The 27,106-nt window shown below is 49.5% G+C and overlaps 1 protein-coding gene across 2 annotated transcripts; it reads left to right on the top strand.

The window, feature by feature from the left end:
* The first annotated feature begins 649 nt into the window (after nt 1-649).
* Nucleotides 650-26,995, top strand: WDTC1 (WD and tetratricopeptide repeats 1). Of its 2 annotated transcripts, none has more exons than XM_064635193.1 (16): nt 650-832; nt 6,369-6,516; nt 8,954-9,037; nt 9,915-9,961; nt 11,111-11,222; nt 11,645-11,832; nt 12,677-12,859; nt 13,143-13,237; nt 14,363-14,478; nt 15,668-15,743; nt 17,496-17,592; nt 18,965-19,138; nt 22,556-22,791; nt 23,174-23,342; nt 23,730-23,922; nt 24,056-26,995. In XM_064635193.1, exons 2-16 carry the CDS (start codon nt 6,409-6,411, stop codon nt 24,251-24,253), a joined length of 2,076 nt encoding a protein of 691 aa, XP_064491263.1. In that variant the 5' UTR covers nt 650-832; nt 6,369-6,408; the 3' UTR covers nt 24,254-26,995. The 2 variants fall into 2 exon arrangements, with proteins under 2 accessions (XP_064491263.1, XP_064491262.1); XM_064635192.1 differs by lacking the exon at nt 650-832 and adding an exon at nt 1,765-1,869.
* Nucleotides 26,996-27,106: the final 111 nt, after the last annotated feature.

The raw sequence follows: 27,106 nt of genomic DNA on the forward strand, positions 1-27,106 counted from the left end.
GCTCACACAGAGCAGAGATCGGAGCTGCCCCTCGGGAGGAATAGAACCATGGAATGGTTTGGGCTGGAAGGACCCTTAAAGCTTACCTCATTCCACCCCCACCCTGCCATGGGCAGGGACACCTTCCACTAGCCCAGGTTGCTCCAAGCCCCGTCCAAGCTGGCCTTGGACACTTCCAGGGATGGGGAAGTTGCAGACCCCAATGAGGTTTCCCTTCAGCCTCCTGGACAAACCGAGTGATCTCAGCCTATGGCTTCCCCTCGAGACTCTTCACCATCCTCGCAGCCGAGTCCACACCTCGAGCTGCCCGTGATGCTGAGAGAGCCCAGACACAGTGAGAGCTTCTAACTCGCCCAGGCTTGGGGAACGGGAGGGGGAGTTATGGCCGCCATCTCTCCCGACTACAACTCCCAGCAGCCCCTTCGCGCCGCCGCGCTCCCGCCCCTTCACACCATTGGTGCATCCCTCAGGAAGCGCTCTCTCCCTTCCCATTGGCTCAGCGAGCTGTCAATCCCGGCTCGGCGGCGCGCAGCAAACGGTGCGCTATTCACGAACAGCACTTACGCCATTTGCGCAGCGGCCGGGGCGTGGCGCCGCGTGGGGGGCGGTTGCGCAGTTGGCGTGGCGCATGCGCGGTGCGCGGCGGCGGGGTTGGGGGGGGCGCAGCGGAGCCCCGGACAGCTGGCGGGGGTAAACAGGGCCGGGGGCGGGGGGCACGGCCGGGGGGCCCTCGGGCACCCCCTGCGCTCCGTCCCGTCCCGCTCGGGCCCGCATGGATGGAGCCTCGCCGCTGCCCGCTGCCCGCCGCGTTCGCGCCCGGGAGGCCTGACAGGTAACGGCCCCTCCTGCCCCCCTCCCACGGGCCGGAGGGGCCCCCCCTGCCCTGTCAGCCGCCCCCTCCTGTATCCCCTTCCCTGTCAGCCGCCCCCTCTCTGTGCCCCCTTCCTTGTCGTCTGTCCCCGCTATGCCCTCTTCCCTCTGAGCTACAGCCCTCATAGCCCCTTCCTTGTCAGTCGCCCCCCCTCCGTGCCCCCTTCCCTGTCATCTCTCCCTGCCGTGTCCCCTTCCCTCTGAGCTACACCCCCCATAGCCCCTTCCCTGTCAGCCACACCCCTGTGCCCTCTTCCCTCTAAGCTACAGCCTCCATACCCCCTTCCCTGTCAGCAGCCCCCCCGTCCTGTCAGCCCTGTACCCCCTTTTCTCTGAGCTACACCCCCCCATACCCCTACCCTGTCAGCTGTACCCCCTTCCCTGTCAGCTACACCCCCCGTGCCCCCTGCCCTGTCAGTGGCACCCCCTTCCCACTTCTCCCTGCACCCTCTTCTACCCACCCTGTACCCTCTTCCCTGTCTGCCACACCCCCTGTGTCCCCTTATCTATCAGCTTTCCCTCCTCTCCCTTTCCTGACATTTTCCCCCCCCCCCCCGTCTTTCCCATCAGTTACCCCCCCAGGCTCTGTCAAGTGCCCCCCTATCTCCCCCCAGGTGTTACCTCCCTTCTCTTTGCCAGGAGCAAACCAGTCCCAGTTTTCTCCAGCCCCTCATCCCCATTTTCCCTAGACTCTCTTCCTGCCCTCTCCTCCCCATTCCTGCATCCTCTGGCAGGTACCCAGCCCCTGCCAGGTGCAGCCCCTGCTTTTTGGCTTCCCTTTCCCCCTCCTACACCTGGCACTGCCCTGTCCTCACCTTCCTCTCCCCTTTCCTAACTGTGACCCTGCCCTGCTCCCTCCTCTGCTCACCATCCCCTCTCTAAACCCTTCACAGAACCTTTTCCTGCCCCTGGTGGGGGTCTTGCAGCCCCTTTCCCTGGAAGGGGGATCAGCCTTTCCTCCTCTGCCAGCTGAACCCCTTCCTGGAGCTACTGGGCCGTGTGGGTCTGGGCATTGGGATGTTGCTTGTGCTGGGTGAGGTGTTGTCTGGCATCTTTCTGTTATCCCAGTGGATGTGCGAGCTGGGGGATGAAGGGGAGAGGTAGGATTCCAGTTGGAGGGCTGAGCTGGAAGCACTGTATGGCTCTGGGCTATCTGAGTTTCCCTGACAGTCCCCTTGTGCTGAGTCTGTCAGGGCTCAGATCCCACTTCTCCTCACTCTCTCCATGTTCCGTGTCCATCTGTCCTGGGGACCTCCTGGCAACTCCTTCAGCTGGAGCAAAACCTTCTTTTAGCAAGGTATTTGCTGCTAACCAGCTCATTCCCTCTTGGTTTTCCAGGTTTCTTAAAAAAACCAAAACTCATAAATGTACTTATCTCCATGTATTTTAATTTGATCCGTGACCTCTTGGGAAGTCAAGGTAAAGAGGGCAGGGAAATAAGTTGTGAGGATAAAGAAGCTGCATGAGTTGTGTCCTGACTGGTGTTTGGATGGGTGAAATAATTTGTAGATGCTGAAGGGAAGGGTCTTGGGAATGTTCCTTGGAGATGAGCAGTGTATCTGCAGGGCTCGTGGTGTGCAGAGTGCTGCTTATTCCCAGTGACCTTGAGAAACTTGGGCACATCCACACAGTTAGGAATTGGATTGCTTGCGTAAAGCTGCTGATTTCAGGGGTCCTGCTGCTTTGTGGAGTTTCTTGGGGTGGATGGAGCTTTTCCAAAGGGTGCTGGTGCCCAGGCTGGGGCTCTGACCCCCTCCTCTGCAGGGCAGGTCTGTGTCAGGATGTCGCTGTGGGGATGAGGGAGGTGGGGGCTGTTCAGGTGCTTCCATGACAGGGAAAAACAATCCAGCAAAGGGGCAGTCCCCCAAATCCGACCTGCATTGGGATAACTTGGTATTAAATCAATGGAATTATTTGTGTTGTCACTGTCAAGGTTTTGTTTCCAGACTTCGAGCGAGTGTTTTGGGAAAATTGGAATCCCTTTACTCCCCTTCCTCCCCATGCCCTGGAGCACCCTCTGGAAGTGTACTTTCCCAGGAGCTTAAAGGGCTTTTAAACTGCTGTCAGTGTAAACACAGCCTGCCAGGTTTGGAGCCCACAGCCTGCAGAAATCTGTGGCTTGTTAATTTTTGACTGCGAATTTAAAGGCCAAGCGTTGCGAAAGTGCTTTTCGTGCCTTTGGAGTTCAGTGTTGCAGGAGCAGGAGAGTCCAGGAGGGAACTGCAGGTGGGCTGGTGCTCTGTGTGCTCCATGTGGAGTTTAAGAAGAGGCTGTTGCCATGGGTGAGGTGACAGCTGTAACTAGATCCCAAGTTTTTAGTCCTGTCTGCGGCGTCCCGGGGCAGGTTTGGAGCACTGAGGGATGAGGGAAGGTTGTCCTTGCTTGGAATTGAAGTGTGATGGAGAAACTCGCTCCAGTGTCATCTAATAAATGACCCAACAAGGTCACAATCACAGAATCATGGAATGGTTTGAGTTGGAAGGGACCTTAAAGATCATCCTGTTCAATGGCAGGGACACCTTCCACTGTCCCGGGTACCTCCAAGCCCTGTCCAGCCTGGCCTTGGGCACTTCCAGGGATGGGAAGGGATGGGATCATCTCTAACGTGTAGCCAAAATGAAGCTGCTTGTGGAGTCATCCCTGGTAGCACTAGTGCAGACTCATCCTACACTGTCCTTGTCTCTGGGACTTAATCCTCTCATTCCACCACGATCTGGTTGTGCAGGGTTAGTGAAAAGCCAGAGAAGTGCAAGGATGGGATAGAACAGAATTTGCACAGTGGTTTTGCCAGAAGAGGAACATCCTTTACTGATTTCCATGCCTTTGGTGGTGACAAAGACTCTCTGAAGGGGCTTCATGTTTGGAAGCCTTTATGTGGCTAAGAAACTGGGAGACAGGGTTTATTTTTGTCTAATTATTTATTATATATATTTTTCAGGGGACCTACAAATCTTGGGGGATTCTGTGTTTTATTCCAGGGTCAGTTTGTAACTGGAGAGTGGATCTGCCTGTACAGTGGTGGGGTCAGGAGTCTTTAGTGTTAACAGCACTTAATATTTGTTTAATTAAGTTATTATGTATTTAGTTAGTCAAGAATGAGGTAACTATTATATTCATGGTGAATGTGAGTCTGGGATTGTGACCAGTTGTGGCTAATGCTTAAAATCTGACCCAGAATGAGAATTTGGGACTTTTTAATTCTTTGTCTGTGATCCCACGATAATTTAAAGGTTACCTAAGCCTTTGTAGCTGTGGAATACCTGTTGAGCAACAAAAAAAATATCAATATGAGAGCAAGAGAGGCTCTTGGAGTCTTCTTGGCCAAGCATAGACACGTGTTCTGGGAGACCTTTGAGCATTTTACAACACCCAGTTGCCAAACCAAGCCCTTTCTAGGAAAGAGAGACACCTCAGGCTCCTGCATTCCTGTGTGACTGTGGGTTTTTTCCTCAGCCTGTCACCCAAAGGGCTGATTTCACTGATAATTTTCCTGACCTGCATCTTTTAAGGAATAAAGTTGTGTTGATCTCCTGAGACCTGAGGAACAACGTTCTGTTGGGGACACCTCTGAGTGACAGTGACCTGTCCAGAGAGTTGGGAAGCTCCACAACACATCTTTAATCCTAAAAACACTCCCAGAAATAGCCAACTCCTGTGTATTGTGTCCCCTGGCCAGTGTGGGTGTCAGAGTTCCAGAAGGGAGAAAATGCTGGGACAAAGGAGACTGTTGAAAATCAAGGCAATTTGAGTCTCTCTTATATAGACTGGCAGGTTTTGGGGGATTTGTATCTTCCTTCTCTCCATTCATACACTGGATTTATAGTGTATTAATGGTTTTGCATTGATTTATTTAGCTCTAAACTGGTTTCTTGGTGTGGGTTATTTCAGTCTGTATAGGGGAGATCTGGATCTTTCCGTGGACGTGCATTTTTCCACGTGTGTCCTTGAGGTTGTTTGGTTCTGTTTGAATGAAAAGGAGCTGATTGGAAATTAGCCATAATTGGACATAGAAAATGTGACAGGGGTTTTTTGTGGTGCTCTTAAGAGAGCAGTGGGGTTTTTTGTCCTTTGGGAGGTGAGATCCTGCCTGGCCCTGGCATGGTGTGGGTCCTTTTGGGGTTCTAAGCTCAAAATTAAACTGCTCTCAAAGAGGGAGACAAGAAATCTGCCTGTCAGGGAAGAAGAGGAAAAACCTGAATGCTGCTTGGAGAGAGGAGACCGTAGACAGAATCTGGGAATGTTGTAGGGAAGCACTTGGAAGACTGGAAAGCTGCAGACAAGACTGAGGCCCTGAGATCTGCTGGAATATTGTCCCTCCTATCTCTTGAGGATAATGGATCATTTGTTTCCATGGAAAAAGTTGTTTAGCTGCCATCAGTGACTGGTCACAGGTTCCTGTGGAGAAGGGCTGGGTGAGGGAGGGTGGCTGGTGTGGTTAAAATTCCCTGTGAGGAGGAGAAGGAGTGGAGCACTGGGATATAAATCTTAGAGGTAAGAAGATCTTGGGTTTTGTCCAGTGAGCAGCAGCCCCTCACCTGAGGGGTGAACTGCTGAGGTGTCACAGAACAATGGTCTTTGCCCTGTTGCAGCTCTGGCTGGAGAAACTTGCTGTACCCTGGAGGATTTGTTTAAGGAGGCCAATCCATGGGGATCCAGCCCAGGAGAAAGGCAGGTGGAGGCTTGCTAGCTGGAAAAGGTGTCTGGAGAAGCTGGAGGAGAGGGATGGCAGATACCATCGATCCTGCACGTGTGGTGTGTCCAAACCTGGAGCTGCTTTTTGAGTCAGCAGTGCTCCCTCTCCCTGCAGAGCTCAGCACACGAGGCTGTCTGGAAACCCCATCCTCTGGGATGTCTCCAGCAATGGGGCTTATTTAGCCCAGCTGGCAGCTTTTTGTGGATCTGGCCTTGGACACAAGTAGTGAGGGGTCTGTCCTGGCTCCCTGTGTTTCACAGAGTCATTGAGGTTACCTCTTGCTGAGGTAATTGGGTGTTCAGTTGACCAACCATCACCTGGTGGTTGGCTGTTGTGATTTCTAGGAATGTTTGTACCCTTTTGGTTGTTCTAATTTGGTTTTGCTGACAATTAAATGTAGTAAAAAAGAGAGAAGAGGTGGCCAAACCCATCGATACTGTGTTTATTCACAATATGAGTCTTGTTGATTGTAGAGCTTGGGAAACATGACATTGGACATGAGTGGACATGGAATGGTGGGAGGGGAAGCTGTGGGATAGGACGCTGCTCAGGGTCTTTGCTGGCATAGAAACATGGATTTTCTAGACTTGTTTAGTCCTGGAATTCTGCTCATTGTGAATTCCTCCACAGACTGGGGATGGCCTCAAGTCAGGCATTGTTCCTTCCTAGAGTTTCTTCAGGAGCCTCTATACCCAACTTTTCCGTTCTTACCCACTGCTGTGTTTGGAAAATAAAGCTTGACATTGTCTGAATGGCCTAATATGGTGTGTGCCTGCCTGTGTCCCCTCCCTGTGCTGTCCTGCAGGTAACTGAATGCCCCCAGCGTGGATCTTGGCTCGGTTGGAATGCTTGGATGCACAGCAGCTCTTCCCATAGCTTCTTTTCCTCTGCCCCATTACAAGAAGATGGCAAAAGCCAACATTACCAGAGACATCATCCACAGACAGATCAAGGTATGTGTTGGGTGGAGGGAGATGGAGAATCAGCGTTTGTGCTGGATTGGGAAATACTTGTGGTGGTGCCTTTACTTTGGAAAAGATCTCTTGTTGATAAGCTCCATGAGAAGCTTAAGAGAACAAACACATAGGACCTATCACCGTCCTTAATGAGGAGCTGGGGTGAAGTGTGGCATGGCAGGAATACAGTTCCTCCCCCTGTGCTAGTTTGCCATCAGCAGGTCTGTTCCTTTTGAGGGAAATACATCTGCTTGTGTTTGGGCACCACAAAGGCCCCTTAGCCAGCTTCTCTCTCTCCTCTCTGTGTTCTCCCCGTGTGATCTTGCCATCAGAGGTATTTCTGACTGTAGTAGAGCTAATGATCTCTGTCACAGCCTCTCTCTGTCTCCTCTTCTTTAGAGAGTGGTGTGTTGCTTCCTTTGTGTAGGGGAAAAAGCTGCTGCAGTGGTTGGATCAGTCATCTGATGGCTGCATTTGTGGAATATCAACGTGAAAGGACTGGCTGCAGCAGACACAATAGGCAATTATTGCTTGGACTCAGAGGCCTGAAATCATTTGCAGCTCTGCTGGTAATCAGCATTCAGGAAAAGGGTCTGTGAGTAGCCAGAATAAGGAATTGGAAGTGCTCACTTTGCAGTTTGGTACCAAACTTTGTGTTATGAGCTTGTAATTTAATCCATGTGCAAAGATTTGTTTTGCTGCCCTAACAAGGAGAGGCTGGTTCTGTGGTTAGAGCCTTAGCCTGGGACTGTCTCATGCTGTCTGCTCTGTCAGACTTCGATCTGTGACCTTGGAAAGGTTGCTAAGTCTGACAGTTCCTTGTAGGGAAAGCAAAATCCTACTCCACAGCCCTCACAAAGCCACTGAGGCTGCAGCAGCACAGGAATTACACCTGCAGCACCTTGCACTGGGCCCAGCAGGGCCTTAGGAATGCTCTCCACAAAAATACATCAGGGGGTTTGAAGTTTGTCATGGAAGCTCCTACGAAAAGCCTGGTTTGTTTTCCCTCCAGTGCTTTCATGTCTGTCTCCATTTTGTTTTCAAATAGCTTTTGGAGTGTGTGGAGTTCATTACTGAGCGTTGGGCTGGGAAGGGAATTCAGCAGTTCTGTGTCTGCTCTGGGACTGCTGACATGTTCCAAACCCCATCAGTGTGATTTTTTTAACCCCATCAGTGTGATTTTTTTTTTTTGAGCCCCATCAGTGTAATTTTGACGTTGTTCTTCCCATCCCTAAATGCTGATAGTGAAGGAGTAAGTTACAATTTTTGACATTGGTGTTCCCATCTTTAAAATGCTGATTAAAAAGGCTTGAGTTGAGCGTGGTATGGGATAGGACCAAGGCTGGGTGAGGTCCTAGGAAGGAACCTCCTTGGCTGTTCCACCCAAAATGTGACTTGCATTCCCTTGCCTTCATCCCTGCCTCTGCAGTTGGCCTTTTTTCATCGAAGCCATCTGCTGATGCATCTGTGAGCCCTGTGAGATCACAGGGGAAACAACTGTCCTGCTTTTCTTCACCTTCATTTGTACTGACGCAGTTCTGTGGCAGCTGTTCCCTCTAGAACAGCCTGTGCTGTGGTGCTGCAGCTCCAAGGTCCTGCTCCATGGCTGAGGAAATAACCCATCCCAAAGGAAGCTGTCCAGTCACATTCCCTGGGACTTTGCCCGTGCTGGTGCCTCAGGACAGGCTCTGTAATGGCAGAGTTCTCCTGAGCAGCTCTGGTCCAGAACTGCTGTCCTCAGGATTGAGTTCCTGCTGAAGTCATCACCAGGGGATAATAATAGGCATTCCCAAGCTCTTCCATGTCTTCTGTTTCAGGCCCAAAGTAGGCAACTTACTCTGCCTTAGTGGGGGCCTGGTCTTGGCTCCCCAGCTGAGCCTGGCGCTGAGCTGAACATCATTTTAAACCAAATCAGGGGCAAAAATTATGATCTGCCTACCTGAAGATGTCCAAATGATGGCTTAGAAGGCTGGAGAGGGAATTGTCAAAAAGGCATGGAGTGATAGGACAAGGGGGAATGGTCTCAGCTGAAAGAGGCCAGGGTTAGCTGGGATATTGGGAAGAAATTCTTCCCTTTGAGGGTGGGGAGGCCCTGGCACAGGTTGCCCAGAGAAGCTGTGGCTGTCCCATCCCTGGAAGTGTTCAAGGCCAGGTTGGACAGGGCTTGGAGCAACCTGGGCTAGTGGAAGGTGTCCCTGCCCATGAAGAGGGTGGAACTGCATCATCTTTAAGGTCCCTTCCATGCCAAACCATTCAGTGATCCTCTGATTCTGTGCCTCCTTACTTGGAGCACAGCTCCCTCGCGCTATGGACACCCCAATACCCGGCAAAGCACCTGCTTGATTTTTAAACTTTTAAGAATCTTCTCTTAAAGGGGGAAATAGGAAATGTTTTGTTTGCTGTAGTCAGTGTGGTGCTTGTTTGCCCCGTGCAGGAGAGGGGAGCGCTGGGCTTCGAGCGGCACTACCACGTCACCGACCCCTTCATCCGCCGCCTGGGCCTGGAGGCAGAACTGCAGGTGAGTGGGCAGTGCCCAAGGAGCAAACCAGCTGCTTCCTCACTGCAGGAAGGGTATGAAATTCTCTCTTTTGTGGGGTAGATGCTGATTTCTTATCCCCCAAGCTGCGTTAGAGCCAGGAATAGCTCAGTGAGAGTTTGTGTGAGCTTTCCGCACTTACCTGATGCACCTGCAGGAGAGCCAGTTGTCAACTCCTCAACACACTCAGCTCTAATGCTTAATGTGTTCCCTAAAGAACAGGTTGTTTTGCACTCTGACACAGCTTATTGTGTCACATCTTAATATTATCTTGGTTTGGGGGAGGAAAGGGTCCTTTTGCCCCCCTTTTCAGTCGCACCTCCCAAATCAAACGCTATCAGTGCTCCCCCACTTCTCACTGCAGCTGTTGGTTAATTTGGATGAAGATGGATGAGGGAGTCACCCAGCAGCAAGGTGCTTCTAACAGAGCTATCAAAAGTGCCTTTTCCCTGTGTTCCCAGAGAACCTGCACATGTAATTTGTCAGCCTCGCCAAGGGCTTTGGAAGCAAAGTCACCTTTCCCTGCGTACAGCAGGATTTCAACTGTAGCCTCCGAGACTAAAACTGCCATTTGATTCAACACTACCTTGATTTTTTTTGTTTGTTTCACTTTGTCTTTTTTACCCCGACTGCTATAGCGTGTCTTTCTTTTCTGGAGGTGCTTATTTGCCACGTGGGTGGGTTTTTTTGTTTTTTTTTACAGGGTTGGAATAAAAACATAAAAAAACCTGCTTGTATTGGAACAAGTTGTTATTTGTGGGGAGCTCACTGTGTCCTTGCCTTAGAACAACTCTGCTTGATAAATCTGAAGTTTGTGTAATACCATCTTCCTTTTTTTTTTTTTTTTTAATTCCCTCAGGGTCACTCTGGGTGTGTCAACTGTCTAGAGTGGAATGAAAAAGGAGAGTAAGTATGTGGCTTGGTTTGGGAGCAACAAACCCATAACCCCAGGTTCTCCTAAGAGTAGGATGTAGGTCATCTTATCACAAGCAGCTGCTTCCCATTTCTAGTGAAGTGGAGCTCAAGCTCAAAGTTTTAACTGTAGTAGAGCTCACGCTTCAAAAAGAAGCTTTATTTTGTTAAATATATCTGGATATTATTAGAAATGCCCCTTTAGTCAGTTCAGAAGGGAAATGGTCAGACTAAGAAGTGGAGATTGAAGGCTGCTTCTCTTCTCTTAAGTGGTATTATGGATTATAATGGATCTTTAGGATTTGCCCAGCTGGTGGTGACATTTCCCAACCCCCTTCACCATGCTGTTAAAAGCTGCTGCAGGGGGACAAATATCTAAGGGAAGGAGGTGGAGAATTTACCCCTCTGCAATTTTAGAGAGAAACTAAAGGGCATTTCCATTAACCAAGTGGAATAAAGACTTTCTGCCTGAGAAATGAGTGGATGGAAGGAAGAGCGTGTATTTCTGGACACGCCTCTTAGAACATCCAAGGTCTGCTTCTCAGAATGATTTACCAGAAAAATTTCATGTGCTTGAAAGAGATTTGGCTACAAGGAAATAAGTTTAAAACAGCTGAGAGTTGCAGATGTCCAGTTCTTTTGGGCTCAGATGCAGAGGGATGTGCGAGGTCAACAGCACCTTGCAGTGACTTTATACTTTTAAAGCGGTTTGTGGTTCACTCCATGAGCCCTGGGACTGCTTGGGCACATCCAGAGCCTGGGAATAAATGCCTTGGCTTGGCTTCAGGGATGATGGGGAGCACTTAACACAGCCAGGATAATAAGGAAAATGGAGGCCCTGCATTTTGTTGTTGACCAAATACCTCTGTTTTCCCCTGTGCCATCGGAATCCGTTCAATGAGCCGAACCAACGAAAACCACTCACTTTATTTTCCATGGAGCTGCTGTTTGGCTGGTTTAGCTCCTTGACCTGGCTGAATGGATGAGTGCATGGGGAACACAGAGCTGAGGAAAGAGAGAGGAAATGGGCTGCTTAGGGCTGAATTAACTTAATGGATGTCTGTGGTCAAACCGCTCTGTGAAATTGGTCACGGCTTAGAACAGAACAATACTTGGTGCATATTTCTCTTCTCTTTCATTCAGCTTGTTGGCCTCTGGCTCTGATGACCAGCACACCATTGTCTGGGATCCTCTGCACCACAAGAAACTCCTTTCTATGCACACAGGACATACTGCGAACATCTTTTCTGTCAAGGTATGTGGTTAGAAGGAATGAACAGCCAACAAACTAAGCAACAAGAGAATAAATCCTTGCTGGGAAACATTTTCCTGCAAGCAGTTTGCCTCCCAAATAATTTAATATTTCTAATGATAAAAAAAAAATGAATTAAATCCAGTACTGCACTTAGTTTATGCAGATCCCAGGCTTATTCTCTCTGTGAGTTCAAAGGAAATGGTTGTAGCAAATTGGGATTTGTGACGAAGAGGCAAATTGAAATGTGTGCGTCCTGCTGTAGCTGGTGACTCCTGGGTGTGCACACTGCCATGTGTGTAATGTAGGCAATGACATGGGTTATCCCATGTTCCTGAAGCAGTTACTGCTCTGTGACTGCCCAGACAGCCCAGTGATGTCCACGTGAGCAGCCTCAGCCTGAAGGTCAGATCTCTCTCCTGCAGTTCTTGCCGCATTCGGGGGATCGGATCCTCATCACGGGAGCTGCGGATTCCAAGGTGCACGTCCATGACTTGACTGTCAAGGAGACAGTCCACATGTTTGGAGACCACACCAACAGAGTGAAGCGGATTGCCACAGCTCCCATGTGGCCAAACACCTTCTGGAGTGCAGCAGAAGACGGGTTGATCAGGTACAGAATTCCAGCTGGTTTGGTTTTAGGATCCCTCGCAGTACGTGCTGTGCAGGCATCTGGAGGGAGGCTGTCTCTGTACTACAGAGCTTAAGCTCATCTCTCCCTTTCTTAAAACTGGAAAAATTTATCTCATAAAATCTGATAAATACCCTCCTCATCTCCTCCATTTTGCTCCCCTGAAGAGGGAGACCAGGAAAGGAACAGCCATGTCAGAGGCAAGGGACATATAACACTGCATAACATTTCCCTCCAGAGCCATTGAGACTCTGAAATGAGTATTTTTACTATGAGGCTCTGTTTCACTTTTCCTACGAGCTACTGTTTGTGAGGTCATGACTTGGAGTTTAATTTGGAACTTGAATAAATCTGTGCACGTTATAGAGCTGGTTTTAATGATTATCCTGATACTGAGGCCTAGTGTGTATTGAACTGAGATGCTTCCTGTAACCTGTGGCACAAATTACTGTTGTTAACATGTCCTTGGTGTCATCTCATCATGGATAATGAAGTGTAGGTCACTGCTGAGCAGTGTCAGTGTGCTGCTTTGAGTGGTCTTCAGTTTGGTCACCAAGGAAAACTTAACAAAAGGTTCTTCCCCAGAGGGTGCTTGGGCACTGAACAGGCTCCCCAGGGCAGTGGGCACAGCCCCAGGGCTGCCAGAGCTCCAGGAGCGTTTGGACAGCGCTCTCAGGGACAGGGTGGGATTGTTGGGGTGCCTGTGCAGGGCCAGGAGTTGGACTGGATGATCTTTGTGGGTCCCTCCCAACTCAGGGTGTTCCATGATTCTCTGTTGCTGCTTCTGCTCTCCATGACACGAGTGCCTGACTCCCTCCCTTTGCAGACAGTACGACCTGCGAGAGAACAGCAAACGCTCCGAGGTCCTCATAGACCTGACTGAGTACTGTGGGCAGCTGGTGGAGGCCAAATGCCTGACAGTGAACCCCCAGGACAACAACTACCTGGCAGTGGGGGCCAGCGGGCCCTTCGTGCGGCTCTACGACATCCGCATGATCCACAACCACAGGTAACAGCACCTGGCTTTGCTGGGCACGTGTGAGCTACAGAAATCTGGTCAAGGCTCTGGGGGGAAGGGGGACTTGCAGGGATCCATCATCTGTGAAGTTTTACTTTTTTTTTTTTTTTTCTATCACCCAAAGCCTTTTTGATTTCTGAATACACTGGGGTGATGTGAGGCTGGTGACCCATAGCTGAGTGGGCCTTGTCCTCGTGGGTGAACATAAAGTGTTAGCTTGAATCAGGCTTCCAGCAGTTGAATGCTATGATTATAATAAGGCTGTTCTGGCTAGAAAAAGCATGAAGCAGAGCCCTTCAGCTGGAGTACACACGTTCTGTGACCGACAGAAGCCCCTCCCGGACGGCGCGGCGCAGTACTACGTGGCAGGTATGGGCACCTGTACTGGGGAGACACTGGGAGAGACTGGTGGGACTTTAATGCCTGAAGAAGCAGAGTTGTACTCCTCACACAAGGAACCACTGCTTGGAGGAGTTCTTCCATGGGATATTCCCTGGAATTGCAGTTTATTTCACTTCTGTGCTGTGGATTCTTGCTCAGTTCCCTGGCAGTGCTGTGGGGTGGTGAGCTGGCCTTGCTGCTTCTTGTCCAGCATAAATGTCTTTTTGTCACTTTTGTTGGAAAGTCAAGAATTGGATAACCTGGGCTCTTTATGCTTTCCTGGAACTGGTCCCAGCAAAGCTGCTGTTCAAAATCTTTTTGGCACAGGAGAGAAATGACTTGTCCTCATCCTGCAGATGAAGAATCAGTGATGCAGTGTCTGAGCAATCTATATGACATTCTTCTCCAGTGCTTGTTATTTACTATCCTTTTCCCCAAAATGTTCGGGTTTTTTCCAATATCTCAGACCAGCACGTTCAGCAGACCAGTTCTGACAGTCCTGCTTCTGATGAGTCCCACTGGAGGATTCCTCAGGTCCCCTGAATTGGTCATGCAACACATCTGCTGTCTGAGCAACAGAACCTGTGTGTGAGCTGAATATTTAGGAGCTTTGGTTTGGTTGTGCTGAGGGCTTTATTAAGGAAACCTGATTAGAGGGTTGAAGATGGAGGTATTTGCAGATGGCACAAATCACAGAAGCCAAATCCTGGTGAATCCCTAAAACTGAGATTTGCTGGGTTCTGCAGGCTCCTTTTTAACAAGGCAGTTACAATCCTCATCTTCATGTGGAGATGGCCTTGCAGAATTAAAATCATTGAATGCTTTGGGTTGGAAGGGACTTTAAAGCCCATTTCATTCCACCTCTTGCTATGGGCAGGGACATCTTCCACTAGAGTGGTTGCTCAGAGCCTTGGACTCTTCCAGGGATGGGGCATTGATACTTAGAAGCTGTGAAAAAGCCCCCTGTGTGTTTTGGTGGCTGATGGAAGGATCCAATAAACAGCAGGAAATGGGTGCTCCATGGCTTTGCCCTTGTAAAAGGGAGCAGCTGGGGTAGGACAAAGACAGCACTTACTGGTTAAGCCAGTAATTACAAACTTCTCCTCTCCACAGGGCACCTTCCAGTGAAGCTTCCAGACTACAACAACAGGCTGAGGGTTCTGGTGGCCACATATGTCACCTTCAGTCCTGATGGCACTGAGCTCTTGGTCAACATGGGAGGGGAGCAGGTAAGGAGACAGCTGAAGTTTGGCAGAAAGCTTCAGAAGCAGTTGTTGAGTCACTGCACATTGTTGTGTGCTCTTGAAAACAGGTACAGCAACTTCTCTGTGGGTAATCTGATTGATTTTAAACTGCTTTCTGATTAATTCAGACTAAGCGCTTGGGATTAGGGGTTTATTTGTTCTGCTGTCACTGATCAAACTTGAACCACATTCTGTTCTGGTTTTCCAATTCACAGTTCACTCTCTGGAAGAGGAAAAAAAACTAAACAAGTTCTGGAACTGACCTTTGCTGACCTAGAAAAGATTTCATAACTCATTCTTGAAACATCAAACTGCTTCTGTGATAGGGCATAGTGACTAAAGGACTTGGAGAAGTAAAGGCCTTCACCTGGAATATTGATTGCTTTAATTTTAAGCTCTGGGTGATATTCATGGATCTTCTGTAAAGCCTATCAATGAAATGAGAAAATCCTCCTGACAGCATTAATCAGCCTGGATTAAGCAGGAACTTTGCTGGTGGGCAGGTTGCAGTGTGGTTGTCCCCTGCAGGTCTTTCTCACCTGTGCTCTCGTTCTCTTTAAGAGAAGGTGCTGAGAAGGTGAAGTGTAGGGCTGATCTGGGCTGTCCATTCCCGTCCCAGTACAACTGTAAAATAGAATTTCACAGGGCTGCCTTTGGAGTTTCTCAGGAAATCTTATAGAAATCTTGAATCTCAATATATCCTTCTCAGTTTCTCAGGTTTCATCTTGAAGAGATTCTTCTCTCAGTTCAGTGTACCACCTCTTTTCTGTCAATAAATGTTTGGTTCCTTCATGATCACTGTGTTAATTAAAGTATCTTACTGGAGTTGAAGCTTTCTGAGCAGGTTGGTCAGTGGTCAGGCCATCTTTTAAGTTCTGTAGGTATGGGGAGGGCTGTCTTAGCTCTGGGATAAGACCAGGCTGCTGTTTCTCAGCATTATTCCTTCTGAACCCAGTGCTGGAATGGAGCACACCACTAGTACTGCTGCCATCCCCATCTCTAAACAAGATTCCCAGTTAGAAAATTGGAAACAGCAAACACAAGCACGAAACCGTACACCCATCTGGCCCTGTTTTATTTTGGTGACTTGAGCATCTATATTTTGCTGGTTTTTTTTTTTTCTTTTTCTTTTTTTTTTTTTTTTGGTCTCATTCTCTCTTTTTCCTTTCCTTAGGTCTATTTGTTTGATCTGACATACAAACAGCGACCGTACACTTTCCTCCTCCCGAAGAAGTGCCACACTTCAGGGGGTGAGTGTGATGCTGTCACTAAAGGGAGTGGAAGGCAGAGTGAAGTCAGGGTGCAGCAGGAAAATGAAGCTGTTGCTGGGCTGTTTCTGCAGTGCAGTTCACACCCTGAGTTCTAAAACCCTTCTGCAGAGGGCCAAAACGTGTGTCTGGAGGGGAGAAGTGACCTATGGGGAGCTGGATGTGTGTGTGTTAATTAAGGAGAATGCTTAAAGCTGTGCACAAGGATTAAGTAGACTTTGTAAGTGGTTGAGGTCCTGGTATCCTGTCTTCAACTAAGGGGGAAGCTTTGTGGACAGGCATGGAAGAGATATATTGTTTGATTTTTTTTTTTCCTTTTAATTATTAGTATGATATAGGATACTGTTGTTTCCTTATACACTCAATACAAGGAAACAGAGCAATCTTCCCTAGCCTAACAATCTGGCCTGGCACTAATAGCCCTCCTACAATCAAAAAGTCATTTATTTGACCAGGAAGTTTGTCCAAAAGCCCTTTCATTCCTTGCTCTGTACACAGATACCACAGGCAGCAGGCAGTGAGTGGCTGCAGTGATGCTCCTGACTCTTGGCAGAGAGTGTTCCCTGCTCACCCCTTCCCTGTGTGACCTGTGTCCTCACCTTAGGCCTTAATCTAAAAATCACCTCCTGGTAGCAGGGAGGTGCAGCTGCACCAAACACTCCCTGCTGGGCACAGAAAGTTCAGGGAAAGGCTGGGAAAAGGTGTTATCAGGTCAAAGTCCTGTGCCTGCACTTCCCTGCATGCTGAGATCTCTGAGCAGCCCAGGAGGCTGGTTGGGCAGTGTCCCCAGCTCCCCAGTCTGAAGTGGCTGCAGGAGCACTCCCAGCTGCAGCATAAATGCAGTTTGTAAAGTTTAACCTGAATGTTTTCTGGTGAAATGGCAGCTGATGTGGCTGCATGATCTGCAGAGGATTGGTTCAGCCTGTAACAGCTCCTTGAGCAGTAGGGTAAGAAAAGAACTAAAGGAAGAAAGAAAGAAAGAAAGCAAGCATCTGGAATTCATCTGGATTCCTTCAGTGGTTCTACTCATCCTCCTTGTTCTATTAAGTATTCAACAGCTTAGTTGTATGTTCATTTGTCTGAAATACAGAGTTATACTGATGTCACTAAATACTTGTGCAGTTTTGGGATTTTTCACAAAGGCATATAGTGACAGGACAATGGGGAATGGCCTTAAACTGAAGGAGAGCAGGGTTAGATGGGATATTGGGAAGAAATTCTTCCCTGTGAGGGTGGTGAGGTAGAGGTTGCCCAGAGAAGCTGTGGCTGCCCCATCCCTGGAAGTGTCCAAGGCCAGGTTGGATGGGGCTTGGAGCAACCTGGGCTAGAGGAAGGTGTCCCTGCCCACAGAAGGGGTTGGAACTGGATTATCTTTAAGGTCCCTTCCAACCCAAACCATTCTGGGATTCTGTGATACTCCAGCTATGGCCTAGTCAAAGGCAGGTCCCTTCAAGATGCCCTCTCTGTGTGTGTGAGTACTTAGTTCTGTGTGTATCTGGTTTTCTATTCAAGAGTACCATTGCAAAGGACACTGCAGAGGTTTGGTACTAAATAGAAGAAGGCAAATCAAATCTGGAGGAGGTGGGACGTGTGGTATCCCAGAAGTGATGTGGTGTGGCTTTGGCTTGGCTCTGCTGTACAAAAAACCCTGAAGCTGCAGATATGAGTTTGTATAATCTACACTGATGCTTAGCATGGCTTTATATATATTTTTTTTTTTTTTCTAACCTTCAGAAGTGCAGAATGGAAAAACCTCCACCAATGGAGTGTCGAATGGCATCCACCTCCACAGCAACGGCTTCCGCCTGTCCGAGGGGAGGGCACACGTGAGGTAAGGGCACAGCTGCACCTCCACAGGGGTCCTGGGCCTCTCTCCTTGTCCTCTTCCTCTTGCCAGGGTGAGGTACTGCCAAAAAAGTGGGAAGTAGAATTCCACTTGGTGTGTTCGACTTGATTGTCAAGTGGTCTCTGTCCCAGGAGCTGTGTTGGCTTCTGGTGCCTGGGCTGTGAACAAGAGCATCAGGAAGAAATTATCCAGGAAGATTTTTCCTCTCTTATGATCAATTAGGGTGGACAAAACTAAGAAATGACTTTTCAGGCCTGGAAGCAAAGTGTCCTGGGTGGTTGTTTCTTCCTGACTTGCAGGAACTGTGTGTTGGGAGTGGGAGAGGCTGCCAGGTGAAAGAGCCTTGCTTCCCTTTGCCATTTTTTGGGCACCTGCCTTCTGGAAATTGAAGGAAGCAGCCAGAATTTCTTTAGGACAGTGACACTGGAGCCACTACTCCTGCAGTCTGCATGGGAGGTGGGAATGGATGGAGAACCTCTTCTTATTATCCCTGGTCCTTTCATTCCTTAAGAGCAAAATGCAGTTGGGGTGAAGCAGCAGCAGCACATCTTGGTGGCTGTTTTCCCTGAGACATGGTTCAAAGTCAAGACACTTATTTAATACCATATATGGGTAGTCTGGGTTCCACCAAAGTCGCTTTGTGGAATGTTTCAGCTCATTTCCTCTAGATGGCCCCTCCACCACGGCAGCGGGAATGGGGCTGGAATTTTGGGTTGCAGAGCATGGGCCTGGTGAACTCAGATGCTTCTGGATTTGCATTGTTATGCATTGCTAAAAGGGGGTTGGAAATGTTGTTTTTGCAGTCAAAACAAAGATGTGTTGGTGTAGTGTGGTGTTTAAAATACCCACTGCTCAATTTGGAGTGTCCCTGTGTATAAAGGAGAAATGGAAACGGTCAAATGATGGTCGAACTGATGCAGTCAGACTGACAGAGGGCAGATTTAGATTGGATATTAGGAAAAAATTCTTGACTTTAGGAAGAAATTCTTCCCTGTGAGGGTGGGGAGGCCCTGGCACAGGTTGCCCAGAGAAGCTGTGGCTGCCCCTGGATCCCTGGAAGTGTCCAAGGCCAGGTTGGACGGGGCTTGGACCAACCTGGGCTAGTCGAAGGTGTCCCTGCCCATGGCAGGGAGTTGGTCCCTTCCTACCCAAATCATTCTGTGATTCTTTGGTCAAAAAGAAACCTTCCTCCTAAATTCAGGTTATTCAGATCCAGGGTCTCTTCTGCCTTTTCCTGAATCCTTTGGTATTAGGTAATGCTCGCTGGGACTTGCTAAGCTCGAACTAAACACCACAAACATTTACCTGGAGTTAAGGATGTCCAACTTACCTGTGCTCCTCCCTTCTTTCCCATCAGCCCCCAAGTGGAGTTACCTCCTTACCTGGAGAGGATCAAGCAGCAAGCCAATGAGGCCTTTGCCTGCCAGCTGTGGACTCAGGCCATCCAGCTCTACAGCAAAGCAGTGCAGAAAGCCCCCAACAACGCCATGCTCTATGGGAACAGGGCTGCTGCCTACATGAAGCGCAAGTGGTAAGGAGCCAGAGTGTCAGAGTTCAGTGTCACAGGTGCCTGACTTCCAAGGACCATGGATATCTTGTTGGAGGACCTGGTTTTCCTGCGGGGTTGGGGTTATTGGGTTGAGTCATAAGTGGGCACCTCTGGCACAGCAGTGTGTGTTGGAGAAATTATGGTCAGGCCCAGCTGATAAAGCTCATCATCTCACCTGCTGACATGCTGAGTGAAGTTTTGACCCTTCCCTTTTTAAAAAGAAACTCAAAATCCACTTCTGAGTCACAGGGTGTCTCCAAGGGTGTTTGCATTTCTCTGGATGGTTCTGACCTGCATTAGAGTAGGGCTCTAAGGCTGCTGTCAACAGATGAGGTAATGGTGACTGTGCTTTATAACATCTCATGGTAGAAGGTTGGTTTAGGGCTGCCTGGGGTGGCTTTGTTTGCTGCTTTATCCAAGTACCTCATACTGGAGGTATTCAGACCTGGTGGTTCCTGTGTTACCCCAGTTAACCCACACTCCCCTTGACTGGAAACCTCTCAGAGGGATCTGGAGAAGTGGCAACTGGTGCCTTGGAATGTGAAGGGGATTCTGTCCTAATGGTTGCAAAACACCCTATCAGCCTCTGCAGTAGGTAATGTCTCTCTGACCAGTGGCCAGAGCTGCATCTGCAAGATGCAGCTGAGTTATTTTAGTGTCTGTCCCCTTGAGCAGAGTAAGACTGAGTAGCATGACTTGCCATTAACATATTTAAAATAGCTGTGGTCCTTCATCTCCATTTGCTTTGTGAGGATATCCTTCTCCTCTCCCTGCTGAAATCCCCAGTATGAATTCTCCTCTCCTCTTGCCAAGATAAAGAGCAGCCAGCAGTTGTTGTGACTGTTGGTAACTGGCCTACTGGCTGTTTTGCAATAGCAGAGATTTGGGAGCTGCCTCAAAAAGACCTCAGTGTTCAGAGGGAGAGGAACAATAGGTTGGGATTAAGGAATGGAAGACAGAAGCTGAGTGCTGATCTCATGAATGACATTTTTCATATAGGAATCGTTTTTCCCGAAGGGTATTGGCAGATCTGAACCTTTCAGTGTGTCAGCTACTGCCTTGCCACAGTTTTTGGTAGCAGGAGGATGTGAAAAACATGCACACAATGGGTTTCTGTGGCATGCAATGGGTAGAATTTAAATAGTACTGAGCTGATGTCTTCCAGGTGCAGAAAAGGGACATTTTTCTGCTAGAAACAGCTTCTGGTGTATGGAGAAGGTGGCTGGGATGTCACTGAGCAGGAGGCAGAGGCAGGCAGTGACCCACACTGAACCACAGCGTGTCTCTGAGGTGTTCTTGATGTTTGGAGCAGGAACAGGTATAGGCCACCCTCAGAACCCTGCAGGTCCTGCTTTGGCCTTGTTCTCTGAATAACAGAGAGATCAAGAAAAAAGGAAGGTCTGTAATTTCCTAACCTCCCCTTGCTCATCTCCCTTAAGATGCTGCTCATACTCTACAGCACTTCAAGGCTGTTCTTTGATATTTTGCTCCTAAAAGCCAACTGCATCACCCTCTGGATTGCTTTTAGCAGTCCATGTTGACAGTACTGAGCTGATTTCCAGTTTTGCACAGGCTGAGTCAAAGCTGTAACAAAGGGAGAAGTCAGTGCCTGCTTTACATCTCACTGTGTACGTTTTCACACCAGTCTGTTGGGCTGACACTGGTAAGTTGAGGCTGAAGGATGTTTGAGAGTGGTAAAGCAGCTCATAACCCAGTCAGGTCTGAAAGTGTGACACACTAGTCTGTCATCCTAACAAATAACTTGCATCCCCTCTTCCTCTGATTAAAAGTGGCCTGTTGCTGTGTCCAGCTTCCTGAATTAACACAGACAGTGCTGCAAAGACAGCCCTGAAGAGCAACGTTCCTGCTGCCCTTCTGCAGATCTCATGGACAAGGCATTCCACCTTCTGACTATGCTGGCCAGTGGCCAATATCCACCTAGATAGGAGGGAGCTGGAGGGTCAATGGTTTGCAGAATATGTTTTGTGGCACTGAGTAACTGCTCCTTAGGGTGTAACCCAAAGAGCTGGAGCTCCTCTAGACGAGTCCAGGCACTGGAACACCTCTCCCCTGTTCCACTTGAACATGAGGAGCAGCTTCTTTACTATGAGGGTGACAGAGCACTGGGACAGGCTGCCCAGAGACGTTGTGGAGTCTCCCTCACTGGAGATATTCCAAAGCTGTCTGGACACAGTCCTGAGGAACATGCTGTAGAGAACCCTGTTTGGGCAGGGAGGGTGTCCTACGTGACCTCCAGTGATCCCTTCCAACCTGAGTCATTTTGGGATTCTGTGATTCCGTGACAAAGGCTCCATATGATCTAAAACTGTTACCCTGTAGAAGGCACAGGGCAGTTCATCATCTTCCCTTTGGGACTGTTTCAGACAGTGCATGGAATCACAGACTCCTGGAATGGTTTGGGTGGGAAGGAACCTTAAAGATCATCCAGTTCCACCTCCTGCCATGGGCAGGGACACCTTCCACTAGCCCAGGTTGCCCCAAACTCCATCCAACCTGGCCTTGAACACTTCCAAGGAATGGGGCATATAGGTTACAGGGATGAAACATCATTATTATTCTTATTATTAACCATCACATGGTACTCTCTCAGGACAGCTTGTGGTGCCTCTGAGCAGTTCAGGCTCGATGCTGGTGCACCAGGTGTGTCAGCCCTGTCAGTCTGAGCTGAGCACCACACAAGGCTCAACAAATCCCTCCCGCTCCCAGAGCACGAGCGGGGACACCCTTATTCCCACAGCCAGAGCTCAGGGAAATCAAGCATAGTACTTTAAACAGAATATCAATATCCATTACCATACCAGTCTGCTGTAACACTCATTTCTAAAACTCAAAGTTTTTTCCTGTAAAGGTGAAAAAAAGACTCCTGCTTGAGCTGTTTGTCCATCAGGGCTCTGAGGTGGGGTGGGTGGTTCTGCAGCTCCTGGCTGAGGGCTCTGAGTGTCCGTGGGCAGGAGCTGTGCCGTGTGTCCACACAGGGGCACGAGTGAGCTGCCGTGTGAGGAGCCTGTTTGCCTGGCACGGGAGGCCTGTGCTGCCTGGCCAGAGGGCTGCTGCATCCTCCATCTTCAAAGGACTTCCCGAAATGTGTTACAGCAGGGAGCTCTGCTCTCCCGGATTTAAAATGGCAGGTCAGGGCTCGCAGGGCATCCCTGTGTGGTCACATCCCAGGGCTGCCTGTGGGCGTTGGGGAAGCTGGGCTGGGTCAGGTGGTGGCCCCGAGACACAGCAAATGCTGTTAGTGAGCTTTGTGGGGTGCCTGCTGCGTGGAAAGAGCTGGAAACAACAAGCTGTGGTGTGAAATGAGGGCTGGGAAACAGCAGTGGAAAATGTTTGCTGTTGCTGCTCGGGCTGTGTGATGCACTGCTCCCTTTTCCTCAGGGACGGGGACCATTACGATGCTCTGAGAGACTGCTTGAAGGCCATATCCTTAAATCCATGCCACCTGAAGGCCCATTTCCGCCTCGCCCGCTGTCTCTTTGAACTCAAGTACGTGGCAGAAGCACTGGAGTGTCTGGATGACTTTAAAGGGAAGTTTCCAGAACAAGCACACAGCAGTGCCTGCGATGCATTGGACAGGGACATCAATGCAGCCCTTTTCTCCAAGAGTGATAATGGTGAGTGCCACTGCTCCGTGTGCTCCTTCAAGGTTACACTGAAATCTAATGATCAGACAAGGATTTTCCTCCTTAAACTGCCCCTCAGAAGTAAAGCTCCAACTTCTGAGAGAGATTGATTGTTACCATGCACAAAAACCGGCCTGAGCCTGTTCTTTCCTTGCGCCTGGTCCTGGTTTGCTCTTGAGTGAGAGTGTGATAAAAGGAGTCTGATGTAGCCAGGAGATAATCTGGAAGGAAGCTGGTGCTCTAAGCCCTGCTCCCTGCTGGAATCGTCCTTAACTCTTCCCTAAAGCTGTTGGGGTCTCTTGGAGTGCTGTTTGCTTAGAACGTGTTCCTCCCCAAATGGTGTCGAGGGGAAAAAAATCTGTTGTCCTTCCAGCTGAAGACAAGAAAGGGGGAGGCCCCATCCGGCTCCGAGCCACAGGCCGCAAGGATTCCATCTCTGAGGACGAGATGGTGCTGAGGGAGCGCAGCTACGACTACAAATTCCGATACTGTGGCCACTGTAACACCACTACAGACATCAAAGAGGCCAATTTCTTTGGCAGGTATGTTGGCAGAGTGTGGCAGGGGTGCAGGACAGGGCTGTGGGCAGCAGCAGGATGCTCTCTTCTGTCGGATAAAGCCTCATGTGTTTATAAAATGACACAGGCACTGGTTTGGAGGGTTAAAAAACACGACAGGAACCCTCCTCCTATGTGGCTGCACAAGTAGCTGATCAGTAGCAGATCCACAGAGGGACCTGGTTGGGGTAGTGTTTCAGAAATCCATTTGGGATTGAAAACAGGACTCCTGGGGATAGAGGGACCAGCACAGGAGCTTTATCTGGATCTGTCAGCATGAGGGGTGTCAGCCTGTGAATTATAGAAGATTCTTCTGTCTGCTGGAGACTGGCTCTGAGCTGTGACCTCCAGCCTGTGCTCCTCTCGCCCTAGCAATGCACAGTACATAGTCAGCGGGTCGGACGACGGCTCCTTCTTCATCTGGGAGAAGGAAACCACCAACCTGGTCCGAGTGCTGCAGGGAGACGAGTCCATTGTGAACTGTCTCCAGCCTCATCCCAGCTACTGCTTCCTGGCCACCAGCGGCATCGACCCGGTCGTGCGACTGTGGAACCCCAGGCCAGAGGTAAGAGCTGCAGTCAAAGACTCCTCTTGTCAGGAGGTGGAACATGGTCTTTCCTGCTGTTTTTTTCCCCGCTGGCATCTCTAGTGAGAGCAGCAGTAACAGCCCCTGAGCTCTCTCCCTTGGTGCCTTGCAGAGTGAAACGCTCAACGGCCGCGTGGTGGTGGACATGGAAGGTGCTTCCCAGGCCAACCAGAGGCGGATGAACGCGGACCCTCTGGAGGTGATGTTGCTCAACATGGGGTACCGGATCACAGGACTGACCAGTGGTGGGGCTGGAGGCTCAGATGATGAAGACAGCTCAGAGGGGCAAGTCCAGTGCCGGCCCAGCTAAAATAGAACTGCCTCTCCTTCCTCTAATTGTTTGGCTGAAAGGGAACCTAGTTTCCTTGGTCCTGGACTCTCTCTGATGAATGACTGCACTGTTTCGCACTATGCACAGAGTAGGACAAGCTGGCAGGGGCAGGAGCGGCCGTCTCTGTAAACCATCACCTCCTCCTCCTCCTCCTCCACAGCATGGCAGTGCAGTCCGGGGTTTGCCTTTAGTGGAATTTAGTCCCAACAGGGGTCTTTGAGTTGTCTGTAAGCAGTGTAACTGGTGATTATTTTTCCAGAGCTGCTGTATGATGTGGTACAGGGTGATGTTGCCTGCATTGCAGAGGGGATGTTAAATTCCTGAATAAAATACAAACCTAGGGCAGGGGTTATGGAATGAATTTACTGCAGTGATTCTGAAAGCTTGACTCTGTGCTACCAGCCTGTCTAGAGGCCCCCAGTTTAGGGTTGTTGACCATGAAACACCTGTTTTATCCCATAACATCTTTCTTCTGGCTTCCATCTCAGACACGTTGTCAGCAGATGTGGCTGTGCTGTATTGAGGACTGGAGATTGCCTGTCTTGTCCCCCTGTCTTAGCTGAAGGATTGTTGAAGGCACTGGATATGTGCAGCTCAACGGGGCAGGATGTGCTTGCCCAGTTCTGGTACTTTCTCCTGTGGTCCATGAACCCATGGAGGGAGGTGACAGCAGTGGGGACAGGTTGGGTCAGAGCCTTAGGACTCGTGTAGCTGAAGCTGCTGAGGAAAGGGGCAGGTCACAGCCTCTCTCTCTGTTGCCCAGTGTGTGTAGCTGTGTTCACCTTCTCCTCTCCATGTCACCTGTGTGGGAGCTGAGAACGTTGTCACCGTGTGTATGTTACAACTACAGTTTGGAGCTGTTAGAAGCAGCATTTCTGGGCAGCCAGCTGCTCTGTCTTGGCCGAGGTGGGCCTTTTCTGCCTCGTTGTTGGTGTGACATTGGATGGATTCATGATCCTCTCAGGAAACCTCCTTCCTCTTCCCGCTCTCCACACACTGACTGGCTGCAGAGCCAGGAGCACACCAAGAAACGCAGCACTGGTACTTCCATTCCTTCCCCTCTCATGTAGCACACAGCCCTGTTTTTCCCTCTTGCAGTTGCCAAACACTAAATACCCAACAGATCTTACACAGCTGTGCTACAACCGAACCCGCAGAGGTTGTTTTTTTCTAGGACTATCAACTAAGACCAAAGAGCCCCTGGAGATCTGAACCGCTCTGCGCTGTCTCGTAGCTCTTCCTGCTGAAGGTCTGAACATGCCAGCCTTGGTCCCAGGGGTGTGAGGTGTGTGTCTGGGAGTGTGTGCGCATGTGTGTGTGCTGTTCTTCCATGTGGTGCAATCCCTGGTCTTCCTGTTGCTGCTGTGGAAAGAGGAGAGGCCTCCTTTTCCTCCTCTGGCTGTTTCTGGCTGCCAGGCGTTGCCGAGCAAGGCTGCGCAGTGCTGGCTGAGCAAGGGCTGCCTCTCCCTTCCAGAACAGTCTTTGAGATGAGGAGGGAGAGAGGTCATGGAGTCTGGCAGCATCTCTCCAAGGACACTGTTCCCTGCAGGGAGAGAGAACTGGGATCTCATCCCTGCCCCTCAGACAGACGTCACCTGCTCTGTCTCAGAGTGAAGCCGAGTCCGCCCCGGTTTAGTGAGAGCCCCTTGAAACAACTGCCTCCCCTCGTGCTCTGGGATGGCAGAGTCCTCTCCACCTTCTCCCACTGAGGCAGAGCTCACCTGGGACAGGTCACTCTGCTCCTGAGGGCAGCTTTGCTTGTTTTCACGCAGACTGTTCAGTTCACCTGTTTACTGGGGTACAGGCTCCCCCACCCCGGGTGTACCTGCTCTTCAAGACCCAGAGGCAGCAGAAAATTCTCCTCACTTGGGTGGCTTTCTGACACGCTCTGCCCTTTTCTTTTTTTGCTTAAGGCTTCGTACTAGATGCATCCTTTTTTTTTTTCCCCTCTTCTCCTCCCACTCAAACTTTTTTTTCAGCTTTCAGTAGACAACGTCTGCAGACTTTGATTTTTAAACTGAGAGACTGAGATGGAAAGCTCTGAAGAGAACAGACCTCTCCCTCCCTGTTCACCTTTTGCTGTGGCAGCTATTTTTTGGGGTTTTTTTACACTCGTGAGACAGTGCAGCTCTTTTACCTGCCAGTTGCAGTGTGAAAGCAAACAGATTCCCTGCCTCTGCAGTGGGTTGCTGTTTTTAATGGCTGCTTTGGTTAAAAAAAAAAAAAAGATAAATAATAATAGGAGTGAAAAATCTTTCTGCCTCCAGCCCCTTTCCCCCTTGTTGTGGGCAGATTACCTGCTTGTCACTTGTTAATGAGGAATTTGTATTTATTGGTGAAGGGAAAAAACATGCTGGGGAAGTAGGGAGAAGATGTTGCTTTATTGACCTCTGCTGTTTACTTCAACCCCCTCTTTGGGAAAGCTTCTTCCTGCTCTTTCTGGTTAACTCTTTCTAGCCTGGGATATGCAGGGATGCCTCCTTTATTTTTGTATTCTAGCAATGGGCTCTCCGTTAGGAGACTCTAGGATTCTCTTAGTGTTGCAGTGACCATTGCTTCTCGCTTTTTTCGAGTACTAAAGATGATCATCTCGTAAACTTTGCCCCTGCAGTTGTAGAGGTAACACACAAGCCTTACTGCCCTCATTAGTAGGAGCAGAAAACTTGTTTCTCTGGTCCCTGGAAGAGAAAGGGTTAAGCGATTAAATAATTCTTTGTTCTAGTCCTTTCTTGGTGTCATTTTGTTTGGGGGATTGTTCTGGCTTTGTTCTACCTTCCTCCTCTGTGGGTGGGTGGAGGGTGGCCTGGTTGGGGCTGGGTGTTGTCTGTGCTT

The sequence above is a fragment of the Pseudopipra pipra genome, chromosome 24, assembly GCF_036250125.1.
Source record: "Pseudopipra pipra isolate bDixPip1 chromosome 24, bDixPip1.hap1, whole genome shotgun sequence".
Classification (NCBI taxonomy): Eukaryota; Metazoa; Chordata; class Aves; order Passeriformes; family Pipridae; genus Pseudopipra; species Pseudopipra pipra.